This window comes from Nomascus leucogenys, chromosome 8 (assembly GCF_006542625.1).
Source record: "Nomascus leucogenys isolate Asia chromosome 8, Asia_NLE_v1, whole genome shotgun sequence".
In the NCBI taxonomy this organism is placed as follows: Eukaryota; Metazoa; Chordata; class Mammalia; order Primates; family Hylobatidae; genus Nomascus; species Nomascus leucogenys.
The window spans coordinates 47,029,647-47,057,531 of record NC_044388.1 but is presented as its reverse complement, the minus strand read 5'-3'; the positions used below and the strand labels follow the sequence as shown (position 1 = coordinate 47,057,531).

General features: G+C 41.8%; 2 protein-coding genes across 4 annotated transcripts in view; one reads left to right on the top strand and one right to left on the bottom strand.

Moving 5' to 3' along the window:
- Positions 1 to 5,625: 5,625 nt before the first annotated feature.
- Positions 5,626 to 9,070, top strand: DKK4 (dickkopf WNT signaling pathway inhibitor 4). The gene is made up of 4 exons (XM_003269640.3): positions 5,626 to 6,208; positions 7,307 to 7,457; positions 8,224 to 8,376; positions 8,779 to 9,070. Exons 1-4 carry the CDS (start codon positions 6,098 to 6,100, stop codon positions 9,036 to 9,038), a joined length of 675 nt encoding a protein of 224 aa, XP_003269688.1. The 5' UTR covers positions 5,626 to 6,097; the 3' UTR covers positions 9,039 to 9,070.
- A 2,242-nt stretch (positions 9,071 to 11,312) lies between these two features.
- Positions 11,313 to 27,885, bottom strand: part of POLB (DNA polymerase beta) — a 33,654-nt gene continuing 17,081 nt past the window's right edge. The window contains exons 7-14 of one of the 3 annotated variants that reach the window (XM_003269639.2): positions 27,456 to 27,507; positions 25,832 to 25,886; positions 25,663 to 25,735; positions 21,697 to 21,767; positions 20,377 to 20,463; positions 13,769 to 13,833; positions 13,116 to 13,255; positions 11,313 to 11,558 (exon numbers count right to left, since the gene is read on the bottom strand). In XM_003269639.2, the coding sequence (XP_003269687.1) occupies positions 11,464 to 11,558; positions 13,116 to 13,255; positions 13,769 to 13,833; positions 20,377 to 20,463; positions 21,697 to 21,767; positions 25,663 to 25,735; positions 25,832 to 25,886; positions 27,456 to 27,507 (638 nt within the window). In that variant the 3' untranslated portion in view covers positions 11,313 to 11,463. The remainder of the gene's footprint in view (positions 11,559 to 13,115; positions 13,256 to 13,768; positions 13,834 to 20,376; positions 20,464 to 21,696; positions 21,768 to 25,662; positions 25,736 to 25,831; positions 25,887 to 27,455; positions 27,508 to 27,885) is intronic. The other 2 variants (XM_030817192.1, XM_030817193.1) reach the window with 2 other exon arrangements.

Genomic DNA, 27,885 nt, shown 5'->3' with positions numbered 1-27,885 from the left:
GATTTTAGTGTTCCTGTGGGCTAGGTGCTCACTGCCAAACTTGAAGCATCAGCCTGAGATTTTTCAGTTAACCCATAATCCTTGCCAGGGGGCATCAGTATGGCAGCGCCTTGGCCAGAACTTCGCACGATGGCTTCCTTTGTTCTGTGGCTAACGGAGTGTCTTGTGGTGCCACTTTTCAAAAGACAGCCAGGGCTCCAGGTGCCGCTCAGGAGGGCTTGTGGAATGAATTCTGCGAGGTCATTGCTGCTGTGGCCTGTGCCGTGAAGCTTGTGGCCTGACCTAAGAGCAGAGAGGATGCCCTTTAAGCAGAAACATTTTTTAAGTTTTCCTCTCCCACTTACTTCTCCGTGCATCCTCTCCCCACTGCCCCATCATCTCTAGTCCCCAAATCATGGAGATGCGGGCTCCTGGCAGTAGATGCTGCCACAGGGGGGCATCTCATTTCAGTTGTTGGCATTTTCGCTCAGGGACACTGCTGATTAGTAGCAGGCAAGCAGCCTTGGGAAATCTGAAAATATATCGAAAGTCATTTTCCCGAAACTACTTCACATGCCTACTTTCCTCCAAAATTGCTGTGGCTTTTTAGAGACTGTAACCCTAGTCTTATTGCAAAATGAGGCCTCAGATTAAGGGAGGTTTTTCCTTGATGAGTTGTATCGAACACATATCCATTGACAGCCTGCCAAGGTAGGGCCATGGGAGATGCTAGGCACTAAAGTCTATGGAAGATGGAAAGTTCTGGCCTGGAAAATGGATGAGAGGCAGTTGTTTAGAGGTTTTTTTGGTTGTGTTTTTGTTTTCTAGATGGAGTCTTGCTCTGTCGCCCAGGCTGGAGTGCAGTAGTGTAGCCTTGGCTCACTGCAACCTCTGCCTCCTGGGTTCAAGCAACTCTCCTGCCTCAGCCTCCTGAGTAACTGGGATTACAGGTGTGTGCCATCATGCCCAGCTAATTTTTGTATTTTAGTAGAGATGGAGTTTCACCATGTTGGCCAGGTTGATCTCGAACTCCTGACCTCAAGTGACCCACCCTCCTTGGCCTCCCAAAGTGCTTGGATTACAGGCGTGAGCCACTGCGCCTGGCTTGAGCTCATGGTCTAGTTGTAGAGACAAAGAAGTAGGCGATTGCGGTGGGGTTTTAGAAGCACTGTGACGGGCTGGCGTATGCACAGATCAGGGCAGACAGGGGAGGGGAGGCCCAGCTGGTGATAGAGTCAGGCCCAGCCCCAAAGCCCACATTCTCTCAGTGCTGAGACAGAGACAGAGATGGACAGACACAAGGTCGCTTTTCGGTGTTGTTCACCCCCTGTTGGTGATCCTCTGGCATCTGGTGCCTGCACCGACTCCTCTCTGTCTCTCAGAGGCAAAACGGAGAGCCTGGTTCGTGGAAGACACAGTGGCTACTCTTATGTCTCCACAGTAGATATCCTGCAAAAAGTTGATTGTGCGGACAGCTTTTCTCAAGGCACCCTCTTATCCTGCTCCCCCAACCTGATTTTCATCCTGAATTCTCTGTCTCTAGGCCCACGTCTACCCACCCAGTGCACCAAATCAGAGAACGCAGGATCATCCCAGCTCCTCCCTCCCACATCCAGTGATGCAGCTCGAACTTCAGACTCCCATCCTTTGCTTGGTTCCCATTGTCACTGTGTCACTGCCTCAAATTGGACGTCTTCATTGTCATCGGGGCAATGACAACTGAGTCCTAAGTGGCCCCCAGCCTCCCCTCTCTCCCAGTGCAACCTAAGCACCACACTGCCACCAGCATTGTGCCCTGAAAGCAAATTAGATCACACCAGTGTCTTTCTTTTTCTTTCTCTCTTTCTTCCTCTTTCTTTCTTTCATTTGTTCGTTCTTTCTTTCCTTCTTTTTCTTTCTTCCTTTCTTTCTCACTTTCTCTTTCTCTTTCTCTTTGCTTCCTTCCTTTTTTCTTCATTTATTTTTTCCTCCCTTCCTCCCTTCCTTCCCTTTCTTTTTCTTTTATTTCTTTCCTTTTTTTTTTTTTTTTTTTTTTTTTGAGACGGAGTCTCGCTCTGTCGCCCAGGCTGGAGTGCAGTGGTGCAATCTCGGCTCACTGCAAGCTCCGCCTCCCAGGTTCACGCCATTCTCTTGCCTTAGCCTCTCTGAGTAGCTGGGACTACAGGCGCCCGCCACCACGCCCGGCTAATTTTTTTGTATTTTTAGTAGAGACGGGGTTTCACCGTGGTCTCGATCTCTTGACCTCGTGATCCGCCCGCCTCGGCCTCCCAAAGTGCTGGGATTACAAGCGTGAGCCACCGCGCCTGGCCTATTTCTTTCCTTTTTCTTTCTTCCTTTCTTTCTCTCATGTTCTCTCTCTCTCCTTCTCCTTCCTTCCTTTTTTCCTCCCTTCCTCCCTCCCTTCCTTCCTTTCTTTTTTCTTTTTCTTTCTTTCTTCCTTCCTTTCTCTCACTTTCTTTCCTCTTTCTCTTTTTCTTTCTCCTTCCCTTCACTCTCCTTCTTTCCTTTCATTTTTCTTCCTTTCATTTTTTTCTTCCTTCCTTTCACCCTTCCTTCCTTCCTCTTTTCTTTTTTCTTTTCTTTTCTTTCTTTCTCTTTCTTTTTTTCTTCTCTCTCTCTCTCCCTCCCTCCCTCTCTCCTTCACTCCCTTCCTTCCTTCCTCTCTCTCCTTTCTTTCCCTTCTTTCTTTTCTGTCTTCTTTCTTTCTTCCTTCCTAACTTCCTTCCTTTTTCTCTTTCTTTCTTTCTCTCTCTCTCTTTCTGTCTGTCTGTCTGTCTGTCTCTCTCTCTCTTTCCCTTCCTTCCTTCCTTCTTGTTGGTGGGAAGACAGGGTCTCACTCTGTCACCCAGGCTTGAGTGCAGTGATAGGATCATGCAGCCTTGACCTCCTAGGCTCAAGCAATCCTCTTACCTCAGCCTCCTGAATAGCTAGGACTGCAGACACATGCCACCACACCAGGGTAATTTTTGTATTTTTCGTAGAGATGGGTTCTTGTTATGTTGCCCAGGCTGCTCTTGAACTCCTGGCTTCAAGTGATCCTCCCACCTCAGCCTCCCAAGTAACAGAGACTACAGGCACATGCTGGCATGCCCAGGTTTTTTATTTTTTGTGGAGACAGGGTCTTGCTATGTTGTTCAGGCTGCTCCCTGGCCGCAAGTGGTCCTCTTGCCTTATCCTCCTTACGAAGTGCTGGGTACAAGCATGAGCCACTGCACCCAGCGGACCATGCCATTGTCAGTCTGATATATCTCCAATGACTTTACATTGTGCAGAGAATAGAATCTGATTTTCTTAGCACGGCATATCAGGGTCTGCATCTTGCTTCATCTCGTCCTTCCATCATCTGCCGCAGCCACACAATCTCTCACTAGCACCTGAGTGCACCTTCTCGCCCTTGCACACACCTCACCCTCTGAGCCCAGGTGAGGACATCTCTGACTTCCCAACCTAGGAAGCTCTTATGCAACCCACAAAATTCAGCTCAAATATTACCTCATCTGTAAACACATTGCTTTATTTCTCTAGAAAGTCTAAATCATGCCTTCCTCTGTATTTATATCTTTATAAGTCCTCCACCCTTACATTTATACCTTTATTTTAGTGCTTGTCATAATATATTGAAATCATCCATATGTACATGTCTCTACCTGGATCTCTCTCTCTCTGTGTCATCCAGGCTCTGTCATCCATACATACAAGTTTTCTGTCTGGATCTTTCTCTCTCTCTCTCTCTCTCTCTCTCTCTCTCTATATATATATATATATATATATATATATATATATATATATATATAATATATGTATATATATATAGCCTCAATCTCCTGGGCTTAAATGATTCTCCCACCTCAGCTTCCTGAGTTGCTGAAACTACAGGTGAACACCACTATGACTGGCTAATTTTTTTTTTTTTTTTTTGAGATGGAGTCTCTATTGCTGAGGCTGGAGTGCGGTGGCACCATGTTGGCTCACTGCAACCTCCGTCTCCTAGGTTCAATCAATTCTCCTGCCTCAGCCTCCCAAGTAGCTGGGATTACAGGTGCCCACCACCACGCCTGGCTAGTTTTTATATTTTTAGTAGAGACAGGGTTTCACCATATTGGCCAGGCTGGTCTCGAACTTCTGACCTCAGGTGATCCACCCACCTCAGCCTCTCAAAGTGGTGGGATTACAGGTGTCAGCCACCGCACCTGGCCTATTTTTTTTTTTTTTTTAATTTTTTTTGTGGAGACGGGATCTCAATATGTTGCCCAGGCTGGTCTTGAACTCCTGAGCTCAGGAGATCTTCACACCTTGGCCTCCCAAAGTGCTGGGATTATAGGTGTGAGCCACTGTGCCTGGCCATTGGAGTTTCAAATTTTATTCCTAACATGTAATCCGAGGCTCTGCTCCATGCTAAGTGCTCTAAGTGCTCAGTGGCTGTTTGTGCCATGTTACAGGAGTTCCCGTCAGTTCTTTCGCCTGTGTATGTTGCCGGGGGCCTTTGGTAACCTGAAATTCCCTTACAGTGAGGCAGCAGGAAGCAGAGAAACCTAGCAGAGACAGAACCCTGGGGCTCTCTCCTTTATCCTTGGTCATAATTGTCCAACTTCAAAATAGATTCTGTAACACCCCTAGTCACCAGGGTTATCATGCTATCAAAGGGTGTTTGATGTTGTCAGTTTAAGGGATTAAAATAAGTAACTTCCATACGAGAGGTAGACAAGCAACACCAACCCAAGGACAAGAGCCAGGTAGTGGGAAGGCTCGAATCACCTGCATCACCTTCGGAATGGCACTGCATTACTCAACATTGAGAATGTTCCCATGCACAGAATGCCAAGATTCATGTCAATGAATTGATGTTAGGTTGTTCTGCAGGAAAATGTAGTAAATAATAAGATTATCATTTATGGCATAGAAAAAAATGCATTTTCAGATGACTCTATGCTAAGAGCAATGAAACAATGAAGAGAAAAAATGATTTTTTGACCCAGATCTAGATTGTTCTACCCTTAAAGTATTTAAGACAGTGATAAGCACATGTCTAAATTACCTAATAGTCCAAATGGAAAAAAATCAGACAGGAAAGGGATGAAGCAGAAGTTTTAAAAAATTCATATTAGGAAAATTGGAAATACATGAAATTTCATCTGAAATCAGCCAGAGACTTGGATCCTTCTTCTGCTTAAGTGAGTTTTACATAACGCAACACAAATTAAATATGTTGCTGATAAAATGGACCCAAAGCTTCGAACTGAATTGTGTAAAATGGGCTTTCTATCATTGTTCCCACCATTGAAAAATGAGATTTTCATAACTTACATTATTTTCCTAATAACTCCAACTTCAAACAGTTCAATTTTCATTTAAAGGAAAGTAATTTCCCAAATGGCATTTAGTCAGAACAGGTGCTGTTACGTTCACAACTTTTAAGTGGTTAGGATTTTGACATCTGGATGCCAGAACTAATCAGGGGGCGTTTTCTCTTTTTTCTATCTGTCCTCACTATCTGAAGCCCAGTTTACAGCTTCTCAGTGTATTTTGTACCTCATTAGTTTTTGGCATCCTCTATAGCATATTGGCCAGTATGATTCATCCTTTCTTTGAGCACAATTAGCTGTGAAAACAGATCTTAGGACAGACTCCCTCCCTACCCCCAAAGGATTACTGAAGGTAGGAAATGCAGGTGATTATCAGAGTTTGCCTTTGATACAGACATCCTGCTCTGCTGTGGCCCTTTGAACTAACTTTGATATGCAATAATTAAGAGGGATTCAACCCCTGGAGGAGAAGCCGCATGGCCCTGCCTCTTCTCTCCTTCTATTGAGTCCTTGTTTTGAACTATTGATCAAACAGATTTGAAGGGATTTGTTGAAGCCTGTGTGGGGCAGGAGAAAGGAACAGAGCGGGGAGGAGGTACATCTGGTTATAAATAGTTTCAGGAGGAACCTGCTGGTCAGACTTTGCTCAGCCAATTTCATGCACCTTACTCAAAGGTTTGCTTCCCTTTCAGAAAAAGCAGTGACAGACGACGTGCTGAGCTGCCAGCTTAGTGGAAGCTCTGCTCTGGGTGGAGAGCAGCCTCGCTTTGGTGACGCACAGTGCTGGGACCCTCCAGGAGCCCGGGGATTGAAGGATGGTGGTGGCCATCCTACTGGGGCTGAGCTGGCTCTGCTCTCCCCTGGGAGCTCTGGTCCTGGACTTCAACAACATCAGGAGCTCTGCCGACCTGCATGGGGCCTGGAAGGTAAGGCTGCTCGGCGGGGGGCGAGGTACGGGACTGCTGGCAGCTGGGGTGTTCTGTTTAGGCTTTAGTAAGTCATTCTGATTCATGTGTGAAATGTCTTACCTAGCAGGTAAATTGAATTGGTTTCGGATTTGGGAGGGCATCCTGGTAGGAGTGGTGACCTTAGCTGAAACGTATGAAATGTATGAAATAAATACAGTGGCTTTTCACATCATTTGGCCATACGTTTGTCTATAAATCAGGGAATAAACGAACACTTTGGAAGCTCTACTATGTGCCAGCGCTTTTACATGTAATACCTCATGTACTCTTCCTCACAATTTGAGATAGGTGAAACATCCCCTAATTCCAGATGAGGAAATAAAACTCAAGAGATGTCGAAGAGCTTACCCAAGCTCACACAGCCAGCAAACATGGGAATGAGAATTTAAACAGAGGGCCATGATGCATTGCCTTGTCACCGTCTAACTTCACAGAGAGAGTTGTTTTAGGAATCGCTTTATATATGTGTATATGTTATTATATATCTTATATATTATTACATATATATACTATACCTACGTTACATGTCTATGTAAAAGCATCAGCTGTCTATGAGAACAATTGATCTTCGGTATCTCTTTCTCTATGTCAATGAGGCACCATTGAAAATCAAAGGACAGTTCACTTAGGGAAGGGTCTCTAAGCTAAATGTGATTCACTAGAGTAAAAAATCAAATAGGAATGCCACAAACATCAATAGTATATTTAATTAAGCTGCAGCCAGCTTCTAGAGTTGATATATTGAAAATCTCATACTCACCTGTTAAGACACACATAGGAAAACATTTTTTCCCATTTTCACAAAGAGCACAGGAAAACTAAATTCTGAGTTAAGTCAATTTTTCAAACTCAAATAGCCTTTACAGTGCCTAGGTCTCTCCCCGGGTGACCTGAGCTTCCCTTTGTGGGAGAAAACCATTTCCACTGGAAAATAAGATGCACCCAGGATTTGTCACAGCGCCACTGTCTTTTGGCTCCCTCCGCCTCCTGCCTTCAATAAGTCATCGTCCATCGTGTTGGGTTTCCTAGCCTTGTGATAACAGATTCCCTCCACAGGGCTCACAGTGCCTGTCTGACATGGACTGCAATACCAGAAAGTTCTGCCTCCAGCCCCGCGATGAGAAGCCGTTCTGTGCTACGTGTCGTGGGTTGCGGAGGAGGTGCCAGCGAGATGCCATGTGCTGCCCTGGGACACTCTGTGTGAACGGTGAGCGACATAATGCCAACAGTGGTTTTTAAACCGAAGGTAGTGTCTAAGCCCCATAGACTAGAATATTCCAGGGTAGGCACTCTCTAATGGTGCTTCCTAGATTCATGCTTGAAGTAAATGTATGCAGCTGCCTTTTCTTTTCCTTTTTTTTTTTTCTGAGACGGAATTTCGCCCTTGTTGTCCACAGCTCACTGCAGCCTCGGCCTTCCGGGTTCAGGCGGTTCTCCTGCCTCAGCCTCTGGAGTAACTGGGACTACAGGCGTGCACCACCACGCCCGGCTAATTTTTGTATTTTTAGTAGAGACAGGGTTTCACCATGTTGGTCAGGCTAGTCTCGAACTCCTGACCTCAGGTGATCCACCTACCTCGGCCTCCCAAAGTGCTGGGATTACAAGTGTAAGCCACCAGGCCTGGCCTGCCTTTTTCTTAATGAAACAAAATAATTTATTTCCTGGCAACAGCTCTTGCCAATGACTTGGAGATAATGGATTTTAAAGCAAAGACTCAAGTTGGAATCATTCAAATAATTCCATTTCCACTTGGATACTATTAACTACCTTTAATGGAATCCAATTTCCACTTAGCTACTTTCTCTGCCATATGCGAGCATGTAAGTATTTAGCACATGTTCCAGAAATCTAGAAAGTTATATATAAACTGAAGGCAGAGGTGCTGCCCAACTATGCAACAGTAGGATAATTAGTGTGTCTGTGGTTCTCCCCCTTGAAGTTAATAATTCTAGTTACACCTGGTTGTCCCTCAGATGTTTGTAATACGATGGAAGATGCAACCCCAATATTAGAAAGGCAGCTTGATGAGCAAGATGGCACACGTGCAGAAGGAACAACTGGGCACCCAGTCCAGGAAAACCAACCTAAGAGGAAGCCAAGTATTAAGAAATCACAAGGCAGGAAGGGTAAGAACAGCATTCGGAGCATATTTTATTTCAGAAATGCATTTTCTCCTCCCAGCCTCTTAAGGATAGGGTGAGACTGACTTTATTCTTCTCCATCCCAGAAACACTTAGAAAGCATGGGCTGTTTGTTATCTCTTTCTATAAGAAGCTGTGGGGGTCACGTAGAGAGTAGCCTAAGGTAGTCTGCAGCCAGTAACAACAATCAATTCCGATGGGTAGGGGTGGAGTCGCCATGGCATTACTGCTTTTAGCCTAAGACCTAGCTCTGTGAGACCCGCGTGCTGTGTCTGTTTTTACTTTGTGGCTGTCAGTCATAGGTCCCATTCCCTTATCCCAGTAGCAAACCCCCAGCAGGCCACTTTCCTTATTTATCACTAAAGCGCACATTTAACCTTGTTACAGGACAAGAGGGAGAAAGTTGTCTGAGAACTTTTGACTGTGGCCCTGGACTTTGCTGTGCTCGTCATTTTTGGACGAAAATTTGTAAGCCAGTCCTTTTGGAGGGACAGGTCTGCTCCAGGAGAGGGCATAAAGACACTGCTCAAGCTCCAGAAATCTTCCAGCGTTGCGACTGTGGCCCTGGACTACTGTGTCGAAGCCAACTGACCAGCAATCAGCAGCATGCTCGGTTAAGAGTATGCCAAAAAATAGAAAAGCTATAAATATTTCAAAATAAAGAAGAATCCACATTGCATTTGAGCTCAATCTCGGACATTAACTTTAAAATGCTTCCATACAGATCTCTCTTAAAATCAAATCTTGTAGCAAGTGAAATAGCCTGAAACTAGCGAACTAAGACATGGCAACCTTGTGATGAATGAAACTAGCTTTAGCCTTTTGTCCGTTTTTCCAGAAAACTGATGGGACTCTGTAACAAAAAAAATTATTTCTAATCTGGGGACTCGATTAATTCAAATCTTTAAGAATTGAAGCCAGGCGCGGTGGCTCACGCCTGTAATCCCAGCACTTTGGGAGGCTGAGGCGGGTGGATCACGCGGTCAAGAGTTTGAGACCAGACTGGCCAACATAGTAAAACCCTGTCTCTACTAAAAAATACAAAAAATTAGCTGGGCATGGTGGCAGATGCCTGTAATCCCAGCTACTCGGGAGGCAGAGGCAGGAGAATTGCTTGAACCTGGGAGGCAGAGGTTCCAATGAGCCAAGATCACGCCATTGCACTCCAGCCCGGGTGACAGTACGAGACTCCGTCTCAAAACAACAACAAAAAGGAATTAAAATTGTATCTATTTAAAGTGTACTGTGTGATGTTTTGAAATACACATACTATAACCGAGCCACATCTCTCTCTCCAAATAAATCTTTAAACAATTTCTGGTGAAGGGCTGCTGCCTGACAGTATCCTAGGGGGTACAAAATGATAGCATCTGAAGTTAAAAGTAAATTAATTCTTACATCTTACCAGGGAAAATTATCACAGCAAATACTATATTTTTCCTTAATAACTCTATTGTTTATTTCCATTCATTTCTTAGAAGGGAAATGGCATTTCACTACAAAATAATTTGGTTAATAAAGAAGTTTCAAAAGATATCTTATGTTTGTATAGTCCTTTGCAAGTTATAAAGCATTTTCACGTTTTCAGTAGCTTTACTTACCATTTGATAACTTTGTATATTTTATATTTACATAATTTTAATATTTGAAAGGCAGGGCTTTCAAGGAGTGTTTTTACTTACACATTTTGACTACTTGCACTTAAAAGCCCAGAGGAAAACTCGGGTAAAAAAGTGAAATTTTTGTTTGTTTGAAGTTTAAAAGGGCTGTATTTTGTGCATAGAAGTGGTTGTGCTTAGGGGAGCTCTTTCTAGTGGATTTCAAGCAAGTGCTACAGATTTAAGAGACAAATCATACACCTGTTTTTCTGTTCAGGTTATAAGTATATATTACAAGATTCAATGATATGGTTTGGACGTTTATCCCCTCCGTATCTCATGGCTGAAATGTGACCTCCAGTATTGGAGGTGGGGCCTGGTGGGAGGTAACTGGACCTTGGGGGCGGATTCCTCATGAATGGCTCAGCACCATCCCCCTGGTGATGAGTGAGTTATGTTAGTTGACACGAGATCTGGTTGTTTGAAAGTGTGGCACCTCCTCTCTCTCTCTCGCTCCTGCTTTCGCCATATGAAGTGCCTGCTCCCACTTCATCTCCCACCATGAGTAAAACCTTCCTGAGGCCTCCCAAGAAGCTTAGCAGATGCCGGTGCCATGCTTCCTATACAGTCTGCAGAACCATGAGCCAATTAAACCTTTTTCCTTCATAAACTACCCAGTCTCCAGTATTCTTTTAGAGCAATGCAAGAATGGACTGACACTATCAAATATGGGCCCAACAAAAAACTAAATTTATGAAGGTCCCTAGTTTATTTTTTTGAGATGGAGTCTCACTCTGTCACCCAGACTAGAGTACACTTGTGTGATCTTGGCTCACAGCAACCTCCGCCTCCCGGGTTCAAGCAATTTTCCCACCTCAGCCTCCTAAGTAGCTGGGATTACAGGCATATGCCAACACCCTCAGCTAATTTTTGTATTTTTGGTAGAGACGGGGTTTCACCATGTTGGCCAGGCTGGTCTCCAACTGCTGACCTCAGGCGATCCACCTGCCCCAGCCTCCCAAAGTACTGGGATTACAGGCATGAACCACCGTGCCCGCCCCCACCTGGTTTCTAGAAAATATTGAACAGTCTTCCAGAGGCTAGTCTCTGGGGGTACCTTAATTAACTAATTTGTGATCAGTAAGTAGGGGTAATCTGGTTTATAGCATAGAGCAGAATATGAGAAAATAAAAACTCCCATTAAAGATCTGCTATCATCTCATATTTCTCTCTACAAAACCCATAGTAAAGTATGATCATGAACATAATATGAAAATTTAAACTAAACATATTTGCTAAGAAAATAAGATCATCATCATCCAATAATAGTACATGAAGTTTTATTGACTACATTGCAAGCAAAAGCATGAAGAAGAAACAATCATTTAAAAACACCAAAGACCCTTACATAGCAAAGGTTAAGAAATAAATTAAGACTCCTATTGGGTTGTGTATGCCAGGGAGGATACAGGCCTCATTCGCTCCGGTCCTTGGGTTCCCGGTATTTCCACTGGATGTAATCAAAGATGTCTTTTTCACTATCCACTGGCAGGGGTTCTCCTGCAACTCCTGCAAGTACAGAGAGAAAAAACTTATTGTAAGAACCAGTTTTATAGTTTAGTTATAGAAGGTTCAAGATTAAGAGCTGTGTGGGACTTGCTTTCAGAAGAAAAAAGAAAATGGTAACCAAGTCACTGAAAAAAAAAGACACCGGCGGACGCGGTAGCTCACGCCTGTAATCCCAGCACTTTGGGAGGCCGAGGCAGGCAGATCACCTGAGGTCAGGAGTTTGAGACCAGCCTGACCAACATGGAGAAACCCTGTCTCTACTAAGAATACAAAATTAGCCGGGTGTGGTGGCGCATGCCTGTAATCCCAGCTACTCGGGACGCTGAGGCAGGAGAATCGCTTGAACCTGGGAGGCAGAGGTTGCAGTGAGCCAAGAATGTGCCATTGCACTCCAGCCTGGGCAGCAAGAGCGAAACTCCATTTCAAAAACAAAAAAAGACACTGACCACCTCTATCCTCTCCCAGGAGCCTGTGCTGGAGCTTCATCTTGTGAGTCATCAGTGCCACAAAGGGAACCTGGGGATCCCAGCTAGGGCCACTCAAGTCATCCTCACTCATGACCGTCCCTTCTGCTGAAGCCACTATGTATTATATAAAATACTCTAGTGAGTTCCTTTGCAACTTGGTTCTTGGACTAGCAGCACTGGCATTATCTAGAACAAGCTTATCCAACCCATGGCCCGCCTGCTGCATGGGCCCAGCACGACTTTGAATGTGGCCCAGCACAAATTCGTAAACTTTCTTAAAACATGAGATGTTTTTGTGATTTTTTTCTTTAAAGCTCATCAGCTATCATTGAGTGTTAGTGTATTTTATGTGTGGCCCAAGACAATTATTCTTCTTCCAATGTGGCCTAGGGAAGCTAAAAGATTGGTAACCTCTGATCTAGAAGCTTACTAGAAATGCAGAATCCTGAGCCCCACTGCAAGCCCAAGGAATTAGAATCTGAATTTAGTGAGGCCCCCATGTTGCTGGTATGCACACTGAATTGTGGGAAGCACTGCCCTAGTCTACCAGGGATGAAAGCCTTATTTTATACTTAGAGGACAAAATGACAAAAATTCATTCTCCTAGTAGAGAACAATAAACCACATAGTATACTGTGAAATGTTAACAGGACCCACTAAGCATAGATTCAGCAATCCTTATTCTTTAAACTTTAAAAGCATGGGGCCAAAGATACCGTGGCACTAAAAGCAAAGTATGTGGCACTGAAAACAATGATACTTGAGTTTTTCAGGGGTCCTAGAGGTACATTAAACAACAGCAAAAAAAAAAAAAAAAAAACCCTTTTAGATGAATAACATTTTTTTACTGAGCATGAAAGGGTTTAATCCATTTTAACAAAGCTGGAAATAACACTTGCCTTGATGGCCTTCAACTGAGGGCCTAGGAGCATGTTATGCATTAAATCCTCTCGTTGCCTGAAGGACTAAATATACAAAGAAACTTCACTAACTGGCATAGTTATTAGAAGGTTTGCTAAACCAAAGTATCTTTGAAAATAACCTTCTCTCCAGATGAGAGATGATCTCTAATACACACATGGACACTCACCAGTGACTCCCAAGGGACGGATGGTGTATTCATTGATTGTGAAACCCTTTTCTAGGGCATGAGCCCTCATATTCTTATTGAAAATATCACTCCCAGTGAAATAGAGAACACCACAGTAATACTGATCTTTGGGTATCAACCTAAAAAAAACGGACAGTAGATACATTTTTTTACCATGCATTTCAAGTTTAGCAAATACAGGACTCCTAAAATCAGTAAGGAACAAAATACCGAAGATAAGCCTAAGTGGTCTAATAATTTGAAGAGAAGACTATCGTGACGTAGACTGCTCAAATCACCCCAACCTTGTAATTTGTTTAGGTTTCTGTGAACTTTGTTCTGAAAGAGGTGTGGAGAAATGAAATTGCATTATCACTTATTACAACTAACTTAGCCCAAGCAGGAAATGACTTTTGAGCTGTGGAAGGCATCATGGTGAGGTGCAAATCTAGAGAAAATAAATCGGAGTCTGTAGACAGTCATTATTCTTTACACACTTTGGAGCTAAACATTGCATTTGGCAAGAACATATGGCTCTCGGAAGTAAAAAGAGGCTCTGGATATGAATGTGAACCCCAAGATACAAACAGGGAGGGAGAAAACGAGACCAGTCTGGAAAAGTTAACAGGTCAGCAACAAAGTCTGAACAATACCTGATATCAATTCTTCTGTGTGGATATTCTTTTTCATCATTTTTACTGGGAAGCTGGCAAACACCCTAAAATGAATATTTTAAACCAAGTTTAAAGCTGTTCTAAACTTAAGACTTAATTTTAATCAAGTAAAACACAAGGCCATTTTTGTTTTTAATGTTAGCAGCTCTAGAATTCTGAGCACTTTTAACTTGGCAGCTTCTGTGAGCAATACACTATCCCCACCTTTCTATTACACTTCATGATACTTACAGAACTACACGAAACTGCAAATAAGGATTCTCATTATGAGGATTTGGCCTTTGTGTGATTCTAAGCAAGAAACTAATCAAAGAAAACACTGAACACGAAACACAGACGTCAAAATAAACAGAAGAGAGCAACATGGAAGAAACGATGATTATGCAGGAAGAAGAAAACAAAGAAAAAAGCTACCAGTATAGTCTCAAACAAAAAAGCTTCCAGTAATAACGGAAGATATTCTATCCATGAAGTAAGAACAGAATACTACAGAAAACCCTCAGGGAAGGGTTTAAATCAAAATTTAAAATGATAGGTAGCAGAAGTAAAAGAGTTTGGAATTGAAGAAATCTCTCAGACACTGGAAGGGAGAAAGACACGGAAAATAAGAAAAACATGAGATCAGAAAATGACAGGATCACTTTCTTTCTTCTCCACATAATTTTTCATTATACTTTTATAGCTTCCAAACAAAAGTTATCCAAGTCTGTTTTATCTTTTCCCTTTCCCGAAAAATGGACAAAAAATCTGGACTGGTCAACAACCCATACATATGTAAAACAAGCTATAAGCACCACCAAATTTCCACTTAAAAAGTATCAAATGCTACATTCTAAGAAAAATACACAAGTCACAGGCTTCTGGTCCTCAAGAGTGGTCAAGTTAACACATGCCACTAAAAGCCATACTTTTTCACTCAGCAAAACAGAAAAATTAAAATCTAAACTAGTTCTTTAGCTGTTCCTATGGAAGAAAGATTAATGAAACATGTTTACCTTCAAAATATGAAACCTACCTTCTTAGACACTAACAAGTTCCAACTCAACTTCCACCTTCAAGTGGCTCAGAAGTCATTTCCACCTGGAATTACCAGGAGGTATTACCTTGCGGATGTGGATGTCTAGATGCCACAGGGAATGATGTTGCTGTTTGTCCCATCAGTAATAGGATTTTATCTCATGGCTTTGTTCCTTTCCTCAAGGCTAATTTTATTTCCTGCACTTTTTCTGAAGTGCTAATGTTAAAGAATTTCTCTGTTTTGCTGTAAATTCTGTATTAGATTGAGTGGATTAGCTTTGTTTGGCATTTCATTTGGGTAGCTTCATACTGAGTGTCTGAAATAAAGCCTCTTTCATTTCCTCGGGGTAGCCATGGTATCTCCTATTGTCCCTTGAATTCTTACTGCAGATATTTCACAGAAAATCACCCAAGGCCAAACTTGCACAAAATACTGAAATTTGAATGGCACTCACCTTATATAAAACCAATAGTTAAATGCAGAGGAAACTGTTTTTTTCTTCTGAGTGTTACTATATTCACAGGAAGAACAGCTCAATTATCTGAAGACTATGATTGTACAAGATGATCTGGAATAACCATGGCTTTCCTACGGTTTGATTACTATTAGCTTAAAGGAATTTGTGTCTTGAAGATAACTTGGAAAACACATGGAGAGGCATACCTTTAAGACTAGTAAGTGGTGATAGCAAGAAGAGGTTTTGCAAAAAAAGGGGATATGGAATGAGAATGGTTTATTTCCCTACCTAAGTTGAATTCATTTTGCAGCCAATTTCCTTTTAGAAGCCTAGAGCTCTTAGCTTCTTTGGATATCTTGCTCATGCTCATTCCCATAGGCTTGCTGCTCCGACTCCTGCCTGGCTATCTCTTCCCTCAGATACCTGCTTAGCTAACTCCGTATGTCTTTCCCTAAGTCTCATGTTCTCATTGAGGCTGCCTCCAACCACACTATTTAATACTGCCTCCTGCACTCTCCTCTCCCCTACACCCTGTTCTTCCTTTTTAAAAAATAACACTTGCTACCCAACCTATTATATAATTCACGTATTTATTATGTTCATTGTTAACTATCAGTCCCTTCCCACAATCCTCAAATATGAGTTTTACTTAAATTCATGGATACATCCCAAGCTTCGAGAACAGTGCCTGGAATGGAGGACATGCTTGTACGTATTTGCTGAATTGACTGAATACAACTTCTGCCCTGGGGGTGCTCACTCTCCTCATTCTGTTCTCCTTTCATGGCACCATCCTCTCTCCTTCTATCCCTTCTTTTGTTCCCCAATCTAACCCTTACCAGGTCACCTTCCTCTACTGACCCATTTCCACACAGATGACATCTTATATTTGTGCAGCTCTCTTTGTACAACTCTTGGAAGATCCATTATCTTTGAAGTTGTGCAAATTCTTATTTGTACATCAAATATTTGTACAAACTCTTCAAAGTTTCCACATATATTATTTAATTTTGATCTGCATAACGGTCTTCTGACGTAGGGCAAATATCAATTTTAAAGATAAAACTCAGGCCTTTTAGAAGTAAATCCACCTTCCCAATGCCACACAGAGTATTAGTAATGGAGCCAGATATAAGACCCTCTATCTTCTGTATCCAAGTCTATTCTTCTATAATGAAAGATACAAACCACCTCTTATCTGTCTCTAAAATTGATTTGAAAGTTGACCTCGAGTGCTTCTCTTCCTAACAATGATTACAAATGTCAAAACAGCATGCTCAACTATGGTATTTTTTTAAGTTCCAGGGACTATGAACCACAGGTATAACATCCAAACTTTGTCAAAAACCACCCACTGAGATGGATTCCTATGTCGCAACATAAAGGCCTTAGTTTCTTGTTCTTATTGTCACCTGAATCTTCTATACAGACCCAGTCTTCTTGTTTTTTAGCCTGTTTTCTTCTGGAAATATGTCTGGGGGATGCCTTTCCTGGCAATACCGCTAGATGTGCTGCCAGATGTATGATTGAAAGACTAGGAAGTCAAGATAGGGTCTATCCTAGGATGGGTGACTGGCCTTAGTATTCTTTCCTGTGGCGTATGTACTGGGATAACCCAAGTCCAACACTATCAACAAGATCAGAAAGACTTGGCTACCCACCTTTCCTTTTCAGGTTACATCCAGCCCACTAGATTATAGTTTTTCCTTTTTTTTTTTTTTTTTTCTTTGGGAGGGAGTCTTGCTCTGTCGCCAGGGCTGGAATGCAGTGGCACAATCTCAGCTCACTGCAACCACTGCCTTCAGGGTTCGAGCGATCCTTCCACCTCAGCCTCCCCAGTAGCTGGGACTACAGGCACCCGCCACCACGCCCGGCTAATTTTTGTATTTTTAGTAGAGATGGAGTTTCGCCATGTTGGCCAGGCTGGTCTCGAACTCCTTGACCTCAGGTGATTCACCTGCCTCAGCCTCCCAAAGTGCTGGGATTACAGGCGTGAGCCACCATGCCTGGCCCTTTTACCTTGTATTCTTGCTAGCTGGATTTCTATAGCTTCTGTTGGTTTTTCCTCTGGATCTCTCTTCGAGCACAGCAGAACACCATTAAGAGTATAAAAAAACGGCTTCTGCCTTGGTAGTGTGGAAATACCTTCCTGGTCTTTAACTCTGAAAATAGTTGGCACACTTCTCAGTAAGGATTTCTAGTGACTTTCACAGGGATGATACTTGAGGAAGAGATTTAGGCCAGAGAGGTCCCCAGAATATGCCCAGACATAGCAAGACACTTTTCTACTGTGCAAAACATCCAACTTGTCTAGCAGATACTGTTTTTAGGATTTTATCTGACTGAATATTCTTAAATGTAAGATTCATGCACATTCATTTTGAGTGAATTAAAATCCACCTAAATTTGAAAAGGCTGTTCATGGGGCATACACAAGCCCTATTTTTAATACCATCTCATGTATGTATATACTTTTGGGAACAGAGTAAGACTTCAAAACTTGACAGAGTGAAGAGAACAAATCAGAGATTTAATTTCCAAGACTGACTAGAACCTTTACTTTTATCTTTCCAAAGTTCGTTTGGAAGCATTGTTAAAATGTGACCAGCTTAGAAAATACACTTTCACAGCCCGCTAATATCACCATGCTGAACTTAATGACATGATTTTTTGTATGTGTGTGGGTTAAATATACACAACACACAATTTACCATCTATTGGCCATCTATTTTTTTTTTCTTTTTTGAGATGGGGTCTTGCTCTGTCACCCAGGCTGGAGTACAGTAGTGCGATCATGGCTCACTATACCTTCAAACTCCTGGGCTCAAGCCATTCTCCCACCTTAGCCTCCCAAGTCACCGGGATTATAGACATGAGCCACTGTGCCTGACTACTATTTTAACCATTTTTAAGTGTACCACTCTGTGGTACTAAGTACATTCACACTGTTGTGCAACCATCACCACCATCCATCTCCAGAATGTTTTCATCTTCCCCAACTGAAACTGTGCCATTTTAACAGCAACTCCCTATTACCCCCTCCTTCCAGGCCCTGGCAAACACTACTCTACTTTCTGAATGATATGACCATTTATGTTTCTCAACTATCTTCTAGTTTTGGCTAAAACTCTTATCAAATCTATGCGCTGAGACTCTTACTAATTTTAGCATGTCCACTCTCCAAAAGCAGTCTCTTTCCTTTCAGTCGTATCACCCGGGAAAAGTGGGGTGTGGAGAAAATGGACTCAAATGATGTATATAAGTGACAGAACACTAAACGTCACCTTAAGAAAGTAGTAAGAGGCCCGGGCACAGTGGCTCATACATGTAATCCCAGTACTTTGGGAGGCCAAGGAGGGTGGATCACTTGAGCTGAGGAGTTCGAGACCAGTCTGAGCAACATGGTGAAACCCCATCTCTACAAAAATTACAAAAATTAGCCAGGTATGGTGGTGCACACCTGTAGTCCCAGCTACTAGGTGGGAGGATTGCTTGAACCCTGGAGGGTGAGGCTGCAGTGAGCCATGTTTCGCCACTGCACTACAGCCTGGGTGACAGAGCAAGATGCTGTTTCGAAAAAAAAAAAGGAACTAAGAATCTTAATTCTAGGCTGGGCACGGTGGCTCATGCCTGTAATCCCAGTACTTTGGGAGGCCGAGGCAGGCGGATCACCTGAGGTCAGTCGTTTGAGACCAGCCCAGCTAACATGGTGAAACCTGATCTCTACTAAAATACAAAAATTAGCTGGGCGTGGTGGCAGGCGCCTGAAATCCCAGCTACTCGGGAGGGTGAGGCAGGAGAACCGCTTGAACCCAGGAGGTGGAGGTTACAGTAAGCCAAGTTCACCCCACTGCACTCCAGCCTGGGTGACAAGAGTGAAACTCCGTTTCAAAAAAAAAAATCTTAATTCTAGATTTCTATCTGCCTTCCTGTTGGTGTTTATACAGAATCATTTATTAATCTGCTTTTAATCCACTAGCCATTCATCTTGAATTATTAAGTCTTAATTCCCCCCCCATCAACTTTCCTCGTTATCATTCCATGTAACACATTTCTTCCCCTGAGTGTTCTATCACAGACCCTGATGACTTTTCTTTCTTTGGTGTTGAAATAGATTAATATTTTTCAATCAATTCTAACTTTACTTAACTGAAGAATTCTGAGTCAGAGAAGATGAGAACCATTTGCTATTTTAGGGAAAAACTTAGTGTGTCAAAGTCATTACTGATATTTTCAAAAAGCAGATTATGCCTAATTAACTATTCTTTTTTTTTTTTTTTTTTTTGAGACAGAGTCTCGGTCTGTCACCCAGGCTGGAGTGCAGTGGTGCGATCTCGGCTCAATGAAACCTCTGCCTCCCAGGTTCAAGTGATTCTCCTGCCTCAGCCTCCCGAATAGCTGGGACTACAGGTGCACACCACCACGCCCAGCTAATTTTTTGTATTTTTAGTAGAGACAGGGTTTCACCGTGTTAGGCAGGATGGTCTTGATCACCTGACCTTGTAATCCGCCCACTCAGCCTCCCGAAGAGCTGGGATTACGCCACCGTGCCCAGGCCTAATTAACTATTCTGATGACACGTGTTATTTACAAGTGGAGAATTTAAAAGAAAATTCTTTCCTAAAATATTCTGAGAGTAACTATGAGAATTGGGCATCCTGCTGATTATTTTTCTTTCTTTTTTTTTTTTTTTTTTTTGGCGGAGTTTCTCTCTTGTGGTCCAGACTGAAGTGCAGTTGCTCACCGCAACCTCCGCCTCCTGGGTTCAAGTGATTTTCCCACCTCATCCTCCTGAGTAGCTGCGATTACAGGCATGCGCCACCACGCCCAGCCACTTTTGTGTTTTTAGTAGAGACAGGGTTTCTCCATGTGGGTCAGCATGGTCTTGAGCTCCCGACCTCAGGTGATCCGCCTGCCTCGGCCTCCCAAAGGGCTGGGATCACAGGCGTGAGCCACCGCACCCGGCCCCTGCTGATTATTTTTCTTTAAAGTCTCATGGATACTCTATTTGTTGACTGTAATTCAAAGCTACCATGAAGTCACACACTCAGAATGGTTACTGAACAGTCTCCAGGTTTTTTTTTAGATGTGCTAACTCTAACAAGTACTTACCATGAACTTTGTCTCACCCTTCGACAGGGTATCTGTGATAAAATGAACCTTTTGTAACTGCTCCACAACCTGATGTAACAGTTTTGGCTGTAGAATCATAATTAGGGAATTAGAAAAAGAGTAATTACTTTATAATGGCAAGAAAATATTTAACAATATTTTTAGAGACAGAGTCTTGCTATATTGCACAGGCTGGAGACTGTGCTATTCACAGGTACAATCATGGCAAACTATAGCCTTGAACTCCTGGACTCAAGTGATCCTCGCACCTCAGCATCCAGAGTACCAGGAACAACATCATGCCTGAATAAGAAAACTTTTTTTTTTTTGGCAGGGAATCGAGCCCGGGAAGAAAACATTTTTAACATGAGTTTTCTAATTATTTATGGAGAAATCTCTATTTTGTTTTTTTTTTTTAGACAGAGTCTCACTCTGTTGCCAGGCTGAAGTGCAGGGGCACGATGTTGGCTCACTGCAACCTTTGCCTCCCGGGTTCGAGCAATTCTCCTGCCTCAGCCTCCCGAGTAGCTGGGACTACAGGCACGCACCACCATGCCTGGTTAATTTTTGTATTTTTAGTGGAAATAGGGCTTCACCATGTTGGGCAGGATGGTCTTGATCTCCTGACCTCGTGATCCACCCATCTTGGCCTCCCAAAGAGTTGGGATTACAGGCGTGAGCCATCATGCCCGGCCATCTCTATGTTTTCTAATGTTCTGAGCACATACTTTTTCCCTCTAATAGAAAATCCATCTTATCAAATGAAACATATTTTTAGAAACCACTGTTTAAGGTATTATGATTGTAAAAACAATGATCAGTTGTATTTATCTGTTTCCTTAAATCAAAGAGTTTTCCTGTTCTTGAAATGGCTCATGAGAAAAAAAATAATCAAAGAGTCAGCTGTTTCATCTTCCAAAGGCATATATTCTAAAATAAAAAGTTTTGCCTTCACAGGTTTTCTAATAGAAGTAAGGTTTCTTAATATTTCATTTCTTAAGATAAAATATTCCTTTAATGAAAATCTGATTATAGTATTTCTAAAGTATTTATCACAGACAGTAAATCGTTCTAAAACTATTGTATTCAATGTCATCTCTTTCAAATGGTAGACTGTCCTCCCAGCAACTCATGGAAGAATAATAGGTATCCCTTTCGAGAAATTTGCCTTTCGCAGAATTCAATCAGTACAAAGCTCTTCAGCAGACTTTTCAGGAAGGTGAAAACAAAACTTATTCTGAAAATATCCAACTATCACTTAAAAAGTGAAATTCACTGTTGTGTAAGACTGATCACCATTGATTATAAACTCTGAGGCACCTGTTTGGTTGATTCTGAAGTGAAGCTGGGATGGGTCAGAAGAACATCCATGTCACCACTGGACTCTGCACCTGTGATGACAGAAGACACATATGAGATTGTTCACGTAAATGTATCAGTTGGGCAAATGGAACCAAGCTGATGACACACAGAAGAGCCTTACTTCTTATAGCCTAACTTTCTATTTCACTGTGCTTCATAGTCAGAATTAGTTAAAAGATTTCAATTTTCTGTCCAACTATTCAGGTGTATTGATGTAGACAGCAGAATCTGTGATGACAACAGTAATCGGCATTAGATATACATTGCATACAACGAGTTAATTTAATGTATTAAAAATGCACCTAAGTAACTACTCAATAATGAAGAAAAACAATATTTTAAAATAGCTTTAAAATACACCTACGAACAACTCTATATGTAAAAATCTCAAATTAAACAATATACTCTAACTCTATAAAGGTTAATCAGAAAACTCATTTCGGCCAGGCACAGTGGCTCATGCCTGTAATCCCAGCACTTTGAGAGGCTGAGGCCAGAGGATCACTGAGCCCAGGAGTTCGAGACCAACCCAGTCAACATAGAGAGACCCAGGCTCTTTTTTTTTTTTTTTTTTTATTAAAAAAGAAAACTCACTTCAATTCTTATGATTGGACTCAATTAATAGATCTATACTCTACAACCACATAGCTTCAGGCAAGTTATATACAGCTATTTAAACCTTTCTTTTCCTATATTCTATGAAATTCTGTCTCCACTTACATGGAATTTTTTCATTTTACTTTTTTTTCAGTGTTGCAAGTGAGGACTCTTCATTCCTCTAGACCTCAGTTTTCTTATACGTAAACTACTAAAAACTACTTCATATGCTATTGTGTAAGTAAGTAAGAACATATGTAAAAGCATCCACTACAGTGCCTGGTATACAGCATAAAAGAATCCAATCTATCTCCTCCCTTTCATTTTGATAAGTACAATGGAGGCCAAACACACTTTTGGTGACTAAAGATCTTGCAGTGTCTTTGCGATCCTCCCACTTCAGCCTCCCCAAGTGCTGGGATTACAAGCATGAGCCACAGTGCCTTAACCAAATATTTAAATACAAAGAAGGCCAGGCTGGGCATGGTGGCTCACACGTGTAATCCTAGCACTTTGGGAGGCCAAGGTGGGCGGATCACTTGAGGTCAGAAGTTCAAGACCAGCCTGGCCAACATGGTGAAACCCCTTTTCTACTAAAAAAAAAAATACAAAAATTAGCCGGGCATGGTGGTGTGTGCCTGTAACCTCAGCTACTCGGGAGGTTGAGGCAGGAGAATTGATTGAACCTGGGAAGTGGAGCTTGCAGTGAGCCGAGATCACACTACTGCACTCCAGCCTGGGCAACACAGCGAGACTGCCTCAAAAAAAAAAAAAAAGAAAAAAAAAGACTAGACTGAATGTGTACTGGACATCCATGGAAGCTATTTTAATCAAGAAAATTCTATTGCCTTCTCTTCTTCTCATTTCCTTCTCCTAAAAGCTGGATGTCTTTCACCGTCCGCCTACCAACAAAAATGTTTCACTTTATTTAAAGAAAACAAAAACAAACTGTACGAGCAAAGAAAGAGAAACAACCCAAGGGTCCCTTAATAGGGGACTGGATAAATAAATGAAGTATGATACATGCATACAACTGAATGTTATGCAGCTACAAAAAAGAATAAGGGGCCAGGCACGGTGGTTCATGCCTGTAATATCAGCACTTTGGGAGGCTAAGGTGGGTAGATCACTTGAGCCAAGAGTTTGAGACCAGCCCAGGCAACATAGTAAAACCATGTCTCTACCAAAAACAAAAAAAAAATTAGCCGGGTGTGGTGGCATGTGCCTGTGGTCCCAGCTACTCTGAAGGCTGAAGTGGGAGGAGCACTTCAGCCCAGGAGGCGGAGGTTGCAGTGAGCCAAGATCACGTCACCACACTCCAGCCTGGGTGACAGAGAGGGACCCCATCTCAAAAACTAAATAAATAAGGAAGTTTTCTATATATTGATATGGAAAAATCTCTAGGATGTATTTGTAAGTGAAAAAAGCAAGGTATAGTATTGTATATATATTATGTAACTTTATGAAAGAAAGGGAGAAGAAAGAAATAAAGATGGTATACTAATATTTAGTTGTATTTTCATGAAGAAACATTGTTTAAGAATCCATAGGGAAGTGGTTCTTAATGGGACTTAGTAGGAAGGAGTAGAAAGGAGTACACAGGGACTGTGGAAGTGAGACGTCTTACAGTATACCTTTTTATGTGAAAGCATATAACCATACAACATACCCCAAAAAAGTAAAAATACAATAGAATAAATCAATCCAGGAAGGCTGTCATAGCCAACATAGCATGCATTTGGCTTGCTGTGCCTCCAAATCTACATTTTGAAAATACAGAATCCCAGTTCCCACCTAAGGAGATTCTTATTTGTAGGAGGGTACAACAATATGTATCTTTTTTTAAGTGCTAGGTATTTCTGATGCAGACATACTTGAAAAACTGGTTAACTTCGGTTCTCTCATTTTGCGAGTATGGAATCTAAGATCAGGAGACACATAATACTGGTAGATTTGGCCTCAGACCCCAGGTCTTTTGACTTCAGTCCAACGTTCTTTCTACTGGTCAGTGAGTATGGATTTAATTTTCTCTCTCCAACTCTAGATTCTTACAGCAGCTACCCAGAGTATTCCTGACAGGCCTTCACCTACTTCCTAGACAAAACTCCATAGGTGGCCAGAGATTCAGTTCAGTTATCTACTCTATCTACTCTAACATACTCTAAAATGTTTTAAATAAGGTTTTTCTATTCCAATTTTAAAAGTTAATTTTTTTTTTTTGAGATGGAGTCTCGCTCTGTCGCCCAGGCTGGAGTGCAGTGGCTCGATCTCAGCTCACTGCAAGCTCCGCCTCCCAGGTTCATGCCATTCTCCTGCCTCAGCCTCCCGAGTAGCTGGGACTACAGGCGCCCACCACCATGCCTGGCTAATTTTTTGTATTTTCAGTAGAGATGGGGTTTCACCGTGTTAGCCAAGATGGTCTCGATCTCCTGACCTTGTGATCCGCCCAGCTCGGCCTTCCAAATTGCTGGGATTATAGGCGTGAGCCACCGCGCCCAGCCAAAAGTTAATATTTTTAAGCATGTATGAGATTTTCAAAATTTTAAACCAGTAAGACACCAGGATTGTATGGTTCTTACTTTGCTCACATTCACATACTAAGCAGAACTCTTCTGATGAACCCAGTTGTTGTAAGAATTGGTTTTGAACTGGTACTTCTAAGACATTATTCTTAGCTCTCTTACAGAAAACTTGGGCAGTCGGGCACGGTGGCTCACGCCTGTAATCCCAGCACTTTGGGAGGTCGAGGCAGATGGATCACGAGGCCAAGAGATTGAGACCATCCCGGCAAACATGGTGAAACCCCGTTTCTACTAAAAATACAAAAATTAGCTGAGCATGGTGGCACGCGCCTGTAGTCCCAGCTACTCAGGAGGCTGAGGCAGGAGAATCACTTGAACCTGGGAGGTGGAGGTTGCAGTGAGCCGAGATGGTGCCACTGCACTCCAGCGTGGCGAGAGAGTGAGACTCTGTCTCAAAAAAAAAAAAAAAGTTAAAAGAAAGGTAAATTAACAAAACTACCCACAACTTCACTACCATCTAGCCAAACAGCCAAAGACAACCATTACTAGCATTTCAATATACTTAAAGTCATTTAATATATGTCGTTAAAACTAGTCATTAAAATATCATCCTATAATAAAATCAGGATGAATTTCCCCTAGTTACATATTCCCATCTATAAACAAATACCCTTAACTAATACTACTAGGTCTTAGTGAGTCTATGAAGTACCACAAATTACATCTTTTTAATCCAAATTCTTCCCATATATTAGGCAATTTTAACATCAGGGCAAAAATAACCCAAGATTAGGAAGTATGTTACCTCTTCTGAAACTGCCACAGACCGTAGCAATGTATTCAGAATCCACTTTTTTAACTTCATTTAGTACAATATCCTAATAGAAGAAAAATTAAGTCAGTATTCCCAAAATGGCTTTTCACCAAGTGACACTCTCAATTCTAATCAAATAATATAATTTGACACATCTTACTTGCATTTGTAACATCTCTTCACGAGGAATTCTTTTTTCAAAGTCCCCAAAATATCTATAAAGACAGAATAAGTAGAAAAAAGATTTTCATAAAATTTAAATCTCCTTAAAAATTAAATTGCCTTTTATGACAATTGTCCGTGCCATACCAGCAGATCATTCTCACAAATCAAGGCTAGAATGAATTCATTGAGATGACAACAGCAAAATTGGGGGTGGGGTGAATGGGGGGAGGTTTATTCCTAAATTGGATCAAAATCCTTAAGTAATATTTCAAAGGCTCCATCTAAACTTATTTGTAAATAAACTACATATTCATGTAACAAGAGTAAATAAATGTATTTAAGTTAGGGCATATTTTCAAAGTAGACTGCTGTCTACTGACAAGGCAAGGGGTTACAGTTTACCGCTCTTATATCCTGCAAAATTATATTTTTAAATACTATCCTGCAATATAAACTCAGACAACAATATGCTAAGTGAAAGAAGTCAGTCACAAAAGACCACATACTGTATGACTTCATTTACATTAAGTGTCCACAACAGGCAAATCCGTAGAAACAGAAAGTAGATGAGCAGCTGCCTAGGTCTGAGGTGGGGGTAAGGGGAGGCAATGGGGGAATGACTAGTAATAGGTACAGGGTTCTTTCTGAGATAACAAAAATGTCCTAAAACTGACTGTAGTGATGGTTGCACAACTCTGTGAATATACTAAAAGTCACTGAATTGTATATTTTAAATGGATGAATTACAGGACATATGAATTACATCTCAATAAGGCTGTTAGGAAATTCAGTGTGAAACAGCAACTAAGCATATGCTTCAGCATGATGAAGCGCCTGTTCACAGCCAATTCTCACCAAACCAGTTCTTCAGAAGACCTCCATTTACTACAGAAATGCCAGGAAAGCAAGAACCATACCATCCAGGTCTCTTACTGGCTCAAGATTTTGGAATGTGAGTATAAGTTTAAAATATTATGGTAAAGCATCAACAGGAAAATTCAAAAGGTTATTAGGAGTGAATCACTCACGCTATATAATGCCAGAGAGATACATATAGTGCTTATGCACTGTAACCGTAAATAATTAGAAAAGGGGTTCCCAGACTATATCTGGCACACAAAATAATTACTGATGCTGATACACAGCCTAGTAGTTATTCCTATATGGTTATTTAGGTATGAGGTTTGTCCTTTTTTTTAATTTAGTTTTTCATATTCATGTCCTATCTTCTCGGGTAGACTATAAACTCGTTAAAAGCTACACTCAACCTCTCTGTATCTTTACTCCAGACCTAGTGCAGTGCTTTGTACAATGTGAGCATGAAATAAACACCTGCTGACTGCCTGATACACTCAGTCCTAGGTATTTTAAGAGGAAGTTCCCTGCTAAAGTCAAAAGAATAAGGGAAATCCTCAAAACAAGTAAACTAGAAAGCAAAAGTGAAAGCATTGTATGAACACAGGCGGATACTCTGTAAGAGTCCACAAATCTTAGCACTTTTGAATAGGAAAATGGTTGTGGCTTAGCTAAGTTTGAAGAGTCCTTGTGGTGTATAAAAGAATGTCTATAAAAATTTTACTTTTATATCTCAAGTGTCAAAAGAAAATTTGCCATCTTACTTCAGCCCAATTCGCTGATGATGGTTCAATTTATCTTCATTTTTTCTGAGATCTGTATAGAAGATAAATAAAGTTGACATGTTAATTTAAATGCTTTTTGGGGGGAAAATGCTAAACTCAATGACCCTTTTTATAAAGAACCACCTGGGGAAAAAATACATTGAAATGACTGAAAACAAAATGACATAAAAATTTCAGATATGAAGAGCTAGATAAAAGTGACTCTTCAGGGCCAGGCGCGGTGGCTCACACCTGTAATCCCAGCACTTTGGGAGGCTGAGGCGGGTGGATCACGAGGTCAGGAGTTCGAGACCAGCCTGGCCAACATGGTGAAACCCCATCTCTACTAAAAATGCAAAAAATTAGCGAGGCATGGTGGTGTGCCCCTGTAATCCCAGCTACTTGGGAGGCTGAGGCAAGAGAATTGCTT